The sequence below is a fragment of the Sardina pilchardus genome, chromosome 21 (assembly GCF_963854185.1).
Source record: "Sardina pilchardus chromosome 21, fSarPil1.1, whole genome shotgun sequence".
Taxonomy (NCBI): domain Eukaryota; kingdom Metazoa; phylum Chordata; class Actinopteri; order Clupeiformes; family Clupeidae; genus Sardina; species Sardina pilchardus.
Genome location: NC_085014.1, coordinates 10,406,680 through 10,416,679, shown reverse-complemented (window position 1 = coordinate 10,416,679; position 10,000 = coordinate 10,406,680). Strand labels below are relative to the sequence as shown.

General features: G+C 45.9%; 1 protein-coding gene across 1 annotated transcript in view; it reads left to right on the top strand.

Moving 5' to 3' along the window:
• Positions 1 to 10,000, top strand: part of LOC134068537 (connector enhancer of kinase suppressor of ras 2-like) — a 105,600-nt gene that overhangs the window by 71,688 nt on the left and 23,912 nt on the right. Inside the window, exons 10-13 of the mRNA XM_062524219.1 lie at positions 1,278 to 1,402; positions 2,944 to 3,155; positions 4,734 to 4,820; positions 8,634 to 8,881. Coding sequence (XP_062380203.1) covers positions 1,278 to 1,402; positions 2,944 to 3,155; positions 4,734 to 4,820; positions 8,634 to 8,881 — 672 coding nt within the window. The remainder of the gene's footprint in view (positions 1 to 1,277; positions 1,403 to 2,943; positions 3,156 to 4,733; positions 4,821 to 8,633; positions 8,882 to 10,000) is intronic.

Below are 10,000 nucleotides of genomic sequence, written 5' to 3'. Positions count from 1 at the left end.
TCACTGTAGGCTTTGAGAAACACTAACACAGCCTCAAACTTCTTTAAGTTGAGGCCCAATCATGGCAGACTTCGGGGTCATAGGGCCCATCTACACATACCTCACCCCACCCCCCATCAAATAATCATTATGATTATCATATCACAATTAGTATTATGCTACATTGTTAGACATGCACTTTCACTTCAAAGCAGTCAATGTTTGTGCCAAATTGTTTACAAAAAGTTTGTGAAAACTATGCACATCAGGGGTGTGCTTTACTAATGTAAGATAGGCTATATAATTACAATAGTTCATTCTTTTGCATGTTTGCATGAGATACTTCTGAAAACAACAGCAAATATGGGTGCCATTGTTTTGGGATGTTTCCCTCATGGAAGCATCATAAGCCGTTTTCAGACAGGTTTCTGTACAATATATACGGGACGATATTATACTGAATGGTTGGCAACCCTAAGTCAGGGGCATAAAGGCCACTGTGGCCTTATGATGGGTTTTTTTTCAGGGGGCATCAAGGCCAAAGTGTAGGGCAACGGAGGCCATGGCCTCATGGCCTTGGTATAATTCCCACCCTGATTAGGACTGTCTTCCTTTATTGCACTTTTAGAGGTGAAAACGATGTGACATAGAAAATGAGACACTCACACACACACACACACAGAGAAAGACAGAGAGAGAGAGAGAGAGAGAGAGAGAGAGAGAGAGAGAGAGAGATGTGTGTGTGTGTGTGTTTTTGCCTACACATCTGTGTGTGTTTACGTATGTGTGTCTGTGCGTGTGTTGCCTGGCATTTGTAAGCTGACTGCTGTATGTGTATGTATGTGTTAAATGCTGGATGACGCACACGATGATGACTAATTGTCAGGCCAAAACAGGAAGTGGCTGAGAGGGTCTCTTGATGCCGCTGAATCCTCTTGGGTCTTCATCATCTGAGCTTACTGGGAAGTTGGTGGAATAGATGCAAAATTCAGACAAATATAGTGCTGTTTTAATTATCTACAGTATTTGATTCATTCACAACATCATCTCTCTCTCTCTATCTATCTATCTATCTATCTATCTATCTATCTATCTACTTATCTATCAATCTTTACTATGTTAAATCGTGGTTATGTACTTCTCACTGTACCTCTCTTTCTGATGTTTTTGGTGTTCATGTCTCCTTACACAATTTTAATTTCTGATTACATGGTTGGGTTGCTATATGTTGATTCACCCTTCCCTCTTTTTCTTCCTCTCTCTCTCTCTCTCTCTGTCTCTCTCTCTCTCTCTCTCAGCCCATCTCCACTAACTCCACCAGTACGTCCACGACCCCGAGCAGCACAATGGCCTCTCAGATCGACGGCTCCAACATGCAGGACGTCTTCATCCTGTCTCCCGTCTCAGGGCTCTACGGAGCCAGGCAAGTCCTCCCTAACTGTCCACCTCACTGTCCTCGTCCCTCTCTCGGCCTCTGTCTCTCTGAGTCTCTCATATATGTGACCCTGCAAAGCGAAATTGCGCACAATCGTTTTGCGCACAATATTATTTTGAGAAAATCCACAATAAACAAACTTCCAGGCTGAAATGTTGAATTTCACGTTTTTGCATAATTCGACAGTATACAGTCTACTACAATTTCATATCGTCAACAAATTTCACGGAAAAGCATACGTTTTGACTGTTAAACCCGGTGAATATTCAACACATTAGCAGTCATTCCTGTTGTCCATGCCGCTTAAAAAGGTGATTTCCTCCTCTTCTGGCATATCGTGATGGGAGAACCATGTCAGCTTTGGATGCGGTTATCTTAGCGATATATTTTGTAATACCCTTGATATACATATTGTTGGAAAGCTTAGTTTATGGCCGTTCATGTGAGCACAATAACTTAATTTTTATAAATGTTACCAAAGCGACTGGTTTTGCCTTGCAGGGTCACAAATGAACTCAGGCTCATGTGTATTTCATATACATTACAGTATGCTGCATTGTGAGAGACTTGTACGCACGCACACGTATCATATTTAGGGATTTTCTTTGATACTCTCACTGTGTCTCTACACATTACTGCAAATTAGGACTTTTTCAGAGTGTTTTTGTGACAGTTTCCCACAGGTGCAAATGGGTGTCACTCAGATATTTATATACATGCACAAATGGTGATGAACTGACTCAGTTTGTTACAAATCCAGTAGGAATAATGGTTCTTAGCTACATCCAGGGAAATAGTTAACCATGAATATATGGCAATATATACAGTATATATATATATATATATATATACTGTATATTTATGAATCCCAGTTGGATGTTCCATATACAGTGTATATATATATATATATATATATATATATGTGTGTGTGTGTGTGTGTGTGTGTGTGTGTGTGTGTGTGTGTGTGTGTGTGTGTGTGTGTGTGTGTGTGTAAATAATGAAAGAAAGTAAATGAATCAAGCTATTCTCAGCTGCATTAAATGTGAAATTAATTAAATGAAGTTAATTAGGTTGCCAAGTTGATGATTCCAAAGCACTGTAAGCATTCTCACCCCCATCCTTTCCCTTGTGTCCTTCCACATAAACACACACACACACACACACACACACACACATACACACACACACACACACACACACACACACACACACACACACACACACACACCCGGTCCACACACACAAACTAACACACACACACACACACACACACACACACACACACACACACACACACACACACACACTTTCACACACACACACACACACACACACACACACACACACACACACACACACACACACACACACACACACACACACACACACACACACATACACACACACACACACACACACTAACACACACACAAACTAACACACACACACACACACACACACACACACACACACACACACACACACACACACACACACACACACACACACACACATACACACACCCACAGAGACGAGATGGGCATCATGTCCTGCGACAACATGGGCAAGTACAGCATGAGCAAGTCCAGCTCCAAGTGCTCCGAGTCGCTGAGCTACTATCTGGACCAGGAGAGCGGGCAGTTCTACTCGCTCGTGGAGGGGGAGGGGGTCCCTGTGGGCCCCGAGTACGACAGGGGTCGATCCACCGGCGTCCGCAGGCGAGAGAAGACCCCAACCCACGGTGCGACCTTTGAACCTTTAACCTGTTGCCCTTTCTGTTGTGTGCCAGTGCCCTTGTGCTTCAGTTTGCCTGTGGCATGTGCTACTCCTGCTCTGCATCCTTTCTTGCATGATCTGTGAGTGTGTGTGCGTGTGTGTGTGTGTGCGTGCGTGTTTGTGTGTGTGTGAGTGAGTGTGTGTGTGCGTGCGTGAGGGTTTGTGTGTGTGTGTGTGTGTGTGCGTATGTGTGTGTGTGTGCATGTGTGCGTGTGTGCGTGCGTGCATGCTTGTGTGTGTGTGTGTGTGTGTTTGTGTGTGTGAGGGTTAAGTCTTAAGAACATTTACTCACTCATTTGCACAAACTGATCCTACACATATTGGACAGTTCTTTTGACCAACATGCAAACATGTGTGCACTTACATTTAAAACATTACACACACACACACACACACACACACACACACACACACACACACAGACACACCCCTACACACTCACACAACCACACACACTCTATCAAAACTGAGCAAAGACAACAGTCAAAGCTCACACGCTCAAAGCCTGTGGTGCCCATCAGCTGTGTGGCTGGAAGAGACCCTCCTCAGTAGGCCTGTCACCCTGGCTGTGGCCCCTGTCTCCGTGACGAGGGCCCCCCCCCCGGGGGTCCAGCGCCCACTCACGCATCAGCGGCAGCAGCCTGGACAGGACAGGAAAGGCCTCCATATGGACTAGAGCAGCTCCTGAGCCCAGACAGCAGATAGCACTCCCTCTCACACTCCCACCCAGCCACTGCTCAGTTCAGACGCCGCTTACTGTACCTGATGGCAGGCAACACCTCCGCCACACTCTGCACTTCTCAGTTTCACCTCTCTCTCTTTCTCTCTCTCTCTCTCTGTCTTTATCTATTTCTCCCACACACTCACACACACACAAGCGCACGTGGACATAGGTTCTCATGGCTCACAAACATCCCCCCCAATCACACACACACACACAAGACACACTCGTCTGTCTGTCTGTCTGTCTATCTGTCTGTCTGTCTGTCTGTCTCTACCCTCACCTCCCTCTAATTTCTCCTGTCTGTCTTTCCGTGCTCCACGTGCTCGATTGACCTCCTCCCGACCTTTCCTTCACCTCCTCGCACTCCTTCTCCTGTCCTTGCACACGGTAGTCACTCCCTCTCTAGGTAGAGAGTTCCCTCACTAACCCTTGAGCAGACCTGGGCTCATGAACGACTTTTGTTCAGTTCAAACTCCTTGAGCGTTTTGATTGAGGCTGGAGAGAGAGAGAGAGAGAGAGAGAGAGAGAAAGAGAGAGAGAAAGAGAAAGAGAGAGAGAGAAAGAGAGAGAAAGAGAGAGAGAATCATTGACTTGGCAGCAATAGGCCCCAGGCATGCTCAATCAAACGCTGAAAAGTAGATTTGAATTGAATCAAACACTTCATGGCCTGTGTCTGCTCTGGACCCCACTTGAACCCCCTGTCACGTGTCAGTTACCCCCACCCTCACCCCCCCCCCCCCCCCAAGTACCCCAAATACCCCAAAATAAAGTTGCCCTGTTCCGTCACCGTGACCTCCTGGTTCGGGTTCTTTTTCCCAGGCGACCTCAGGCCCGTGTCGATGCCCGCGGAGTACAACTGGATGGCTGAGCCAAAGGAGCCCAATATGTACAAGAGGGGCAGCCGAGGTGGGTCACCCCCCCAGATGATGGTCCCTTCCTCCCCACCTCCACTGCTCTGCTGCTGGCCAGCCTGGACGCTGGACTTCCTGGTGTCGGGTCAAACCACTGGTCTGGGGGTCAGGTTTTTGTTTTGCGGTTGGAAACAGAGTGGTTGGTGGGAGATGAAGCCTGACCCGAGATCAGTGGTTTGTGGACAGGAAGTGACCCAGGTCATGTTGTTGGCCACAGACATCGTCCTGTCGTACCCCCATTGCAAGGAAAACTAAATAAAACAATTACAGTTGGTCAAGGGGAAGGTTGAAGTAGTAGTCATGTACACACACACACACACACACACACACACACACACACACACACACACACACACACACAGACACACACACACACACACACACACACACACACACACACACACACACACACACACACTCGCACACGCACACACTCATACTGTACACTCTGATACACACAGAAACTGTCTGTCATGCACAGATTGTACATCCAAACAATTACACAGATGCTTGCACAAACAAACACAAAACAGGAAGAAAGAAGAAACATAGCACACACTCATGCACATACAAGAACGTTATGTACTGTGTGTATATAAAGCAAATGAGAGGAATTTCAATGCTGGCCTTGAGTCAGCATTGTTTCCTCCATTTCTTTATTACATTTTGTTTTAGTTTTGCATTCTGCTTGGCTTTATGTGCAAATTGAACCATCGTGTGTCATGTTGTACCCGGTTGCGTGAAAAAGAAGACTGAATCATAGCCGACAGTGTTTTTTGCATGTTGGCGAATGATGGAGAAAAAGGGTGTTTTTTTCGGATAACGAGGCACAGAATGTTTACTCTAGAGATTGATGAACTATAACAGGTCTTGGAATCCTTGGAGAATTGACACGGCCTCTCATCTGTCTGTAATAATAACTTTGCAAAACTTACCGTCGTCAGTCAAGGTGAATTATCTAACCGCCCTGATCTCTGATTGGTTCCCGCTCACAGTATGAAGTCCTGCAATAACCCGCTCAGTTTATTCCTCTCGATCATCACACAAAAATTCCGCCAGGGCTTCTCCGTAGCGAAGCTGATTGCATAAACTGTGCTCAACATGACTCTAATTTATGCTCGATGCACAGCAACAAGGTTTCATCCGAGGCCGCAACCTCGGTTTAGGAGTCTGTATAAACTCCTACAGCTGCACGGTATTATGTAAATCTCTGGTGCAAAAAGAGCACAAATAACCATCCTGCAGGGTTCAACTGAGGCTAACCGTAGCTGATCATGTGCACACACGCAGGCTGTCGTGCACAGCGATGTTAGCGTTAGCCACTTTAGCGTTAGTGACATTAGCGAGCATAACTTATTTAATCGGGACTGTCAGCTAAAGGCAGCCCTGTTCGGTAAGGGGCCAGTTTGATTTATTTATTATTATCTCGTTTTATTTTTTTGTTTGGTCTACCATTTAGGACAGTATTGTTTATTTATGTATGAGATCGTGTCCTAAGGCGGGCAGGCTAGTGAACACTGCTAGGCCTAATCAAAGGTCCTTTTCTCTTGGCCTGAGATGAAAGTGTGGGCTGCTGCATTGGAGTAAGCAGAAAAAAATACTGGCTACAGGCTTCTCCTCTGACTTCTGCTGCCTTCATCTCTTCTTTATCTCATCTCTCTCTCTCTCTCTTTCTCTCTCTCTCTCTCTCTCTCTCTCTCTCTCTCTCTCTTTATCTCTCTCTATCTCTCTATCTTCAGCTCTTTTTTTTCCTGGTCTGAAACCTAATTCTTTCACCCTAAAAAGCTGACAGATCCCGTCTTTTCAAACCCTGGTCCTTGATCCTCGCTCTCCATCTTTCTATTTTGGGTTTTAGCAGCACATTTATAGATATATTTTTTTTCCCGCCCCGTCTTTGTCTCCGCCGCTTCCGATGTGACTTTTACCCGCCCGGGTCTCTTACACCAGCTGTAATTTCACCGCTCGCTTTAAGAAGGGTGGGGGTGGGGGGGGTTAGAAAAAAATGCCAAAAAGTCATTAGCGGAGTAACCTCTCATTAGGGCTTCCGCTAGGATATGGGTTATCATTCAGGACAGCCGTGACTGCTCTGCGGCGCACATCTCGCCCGAACGAGGAGGAGCCGCTCGCTGCTGAAATCGGCTTGCGGAGCTCTCGGCGCCGATGATAAGAAATGGATTGTGCTCCAGTAATCGCCACAGGGGGACCTGTTATGTCAGACCAGCAATTATTCAGAAGATTGCATCCATATTGTGGGGGGATATAGATGTGTGTGGGGGGGTGGTGTGGTGGTGGTGTGGGGGCTGCTGGGTGAAGAAATAAAAGGCTACTGCCTCTTTTTGTTCAACTGGTAAGAGCATCGTTTTAGCTAAACTAAATAGGCTGTAGCAAAAACAAGGACTCTCATTTTCTTTGGGTGAAGAATTTAACGATTTTTATGTAATAAAATGAATGACATAATGGATGTAAAAGTTAACTAATAAAGACACCCCCCCCCCCCCAGACATAGGCAGCCGGTTTCACTCAGACATGGATCTCTGTCTCCCTAAAGAAAAGGAACCAAGATGGACAGGCTGACAGACTTTCACACTGGCACAGAAGTAATTTGTTTGTAGGAAGTGTGTCCAACTCTAAGTGCTGCAGTGCTGTTGCTGGATGAAATCAGTGGCCTTTGAGCCTTTATGTTATGTATGGGACTTGTTATCTGTCTGATGTATTGAAGTATTTGTCAGCATACAGTGAGAATAATGAAAAATCACATCAAAATATTTAGGTTGGATATATCAACAGTGATCCAAAACATGCATGACAGACTTGGTTATTTCTAGGCTTCATTACAGTAAGATTTTGCGGATTGAAAGGATGATACGAAGGACTGGTCTTTTTTTCTTTGTTCTCCCTCTTTTCTCTTGTTTTCCTGCTCTTCACTATCTATCTGTCTGTCCTGTCCATCTGTCCTGATGCTCTGCTCCGTCTAGTTCCTCTCATCAGACTGTCTCATGAATGAAGCTGAGGGGAAAGCCAGTAAAGTCCAGTAAAGTCCAGTCCAGCCTGAGGCTGTCCTCTCTCCCTGAGGACGGCAGGCTTTACGTGGAGCTGAGAGTATAGGCCGATGCCCACCGACATGATGCGACGCCACAAGGAACAAATTAGAACTCCATTGTTTTTAACAGAGCAAAGCCCACAAGAGAAACGTCTCCTGCGCGGCAGCCGCACAGGGTTAGAAAACGGTTCTAAAATCCTGCGCGTCAAGCCCACACCGCTGAACACTGTGTCCTGTGGGCGCAGGCCTTGAGAGTATCTCTCCTCCTCCTCCTCTTCCTGCTCCATCAATTAAATAAAACACGGGCTCCTACTCAGGCTCCTCCACCTCGTGCACCACCTCCCTCTCAGGCCTTAGTGTGTTCTGCTGCAGATCTGTGGGATCCAGCACATGCTTGTCATGCTAATGTGTCCACAGCAAGGGACATGTGGGGAGACATTGAGATGGACTTTTCATTTTGATGAGTGTCACAGGCTGAGTGGGATGGATGAGTTTGAAGATTTTTAGGGAGACGTGAAACTGAAAAGGGCTCACACGATCTCAGAAATCCCTTTTTCAACACACAGAAAAAAAAATACAAAATCTTAAACGCTGAAAGTGAGTAGCCTATGTGAGTGCGGCAAGTCGGGTAAGACTTTGAGGAGGATTTTTTTTTATTTTTTTTTTTCGGGGGTCAAGTTGGGTAAGACTAACTCCACAAATCCTCAATCCTCGCGCTGCTGTTTTGTCTCATCTCCTCTCTCCCCTGTCTGTCTCACGCATGCTCAGACTCGGACACCTCGCTGCTGCGTTACCTTAGCGACGACAAGATCCTGGTGATCCAGGAAGAGGGGGAGCCGGGCCGCGAGTGCAAGCGCGACACCAGCCGCCGCTCGCGCAAGAAGAGCAAGACTCCCAGCAGCCCCAGCTTTCCCATCAGCCCCTCGCTGCTGGCGTCCAACGTGCGTCTGGACGCGCCCCCGCCCGAGGGCCTGCCCTTCCCTCTGTCCGAGAACAACACCATGCCCTTCTACCACGTGAGTGTGTGCCCTCAGCACTCTCAGCAGGACACTTGCGCTTCATTCAGCAAACTTACTCACATACAGTACACTCACTCTGTACAACATACTGTATTCCCTTCAGCATACTTACTCACATACAGTACAGTACACTCACTCTGTACAACATACTGTATACCCTTCACCATTCAGCATACTTACTCACATACACTCACTCTGTACAACATACAGTATAACCTTCAGCATACTTACTCACATACACGCACTCTGTACAACATACTGTATAACCTTCAGCATACTTACTCACATACACGCACTCTGTACAACATAGGCTACTGTATACCCTTCACCATTCAGCATACTTACTCACATACACTCACTCTGTATAACATACTGTATAACCTTCAGCACACTTACTCACATACACTCACTCTGTGCAACATATTGTATACCCTTCATCATTAGGGCCCGAGCACCGAGGTGCGGCCACTGAAAGTGGCTGCACCGTAGGTGCAAGGCCCTATTGCTTCTGCTCAGATTATTATTATTATTATTATGTCTGTGGATTCCTCTTACAGGTCATGTTTGGCCTTTTTTCACCAACTTGGCATGCTCTAAAACTCTTGAAATTTGGCAGTTAGATGTGGAATTGGTAACGCTACTCAGAGACAGAGCTCTGGCCAAGGGTGTGGCTCAGGGACTCTATAGCGCCACCTAGCACGGTGTCTTTTGTGGTTGACACATAAATGCACGAAAATGAACCAAATTTGGTGGGCATATGTGTTGTATTAATCTGAACAACTTTTACATTGAAACTACACAGTGAATCTTAGAAGAATTTGAGTTATGATTATGATTATGATTTTTGCACGTCATGTATTTTGAAACACTTCTCCTAGACGGTTTATCGAAGTCATGTCATTTCAGCAGTAAAATGATCTTGAGGGGTTGCTTAAGAGAAATTGCGACCAGATTTTTGAATTTCAAAAGTATATTGAAATGGCGAAGGTTTGAATTATGGCGTATTATTAAAGAAACAGGAAGTTGGTGTTATAGGCAGAAAACTGACTAATTTGGATGTAATTTGGCAGCTACATGTGGAATTGCTACTGCTACTCAGAGACAGAGCGCTGGCCT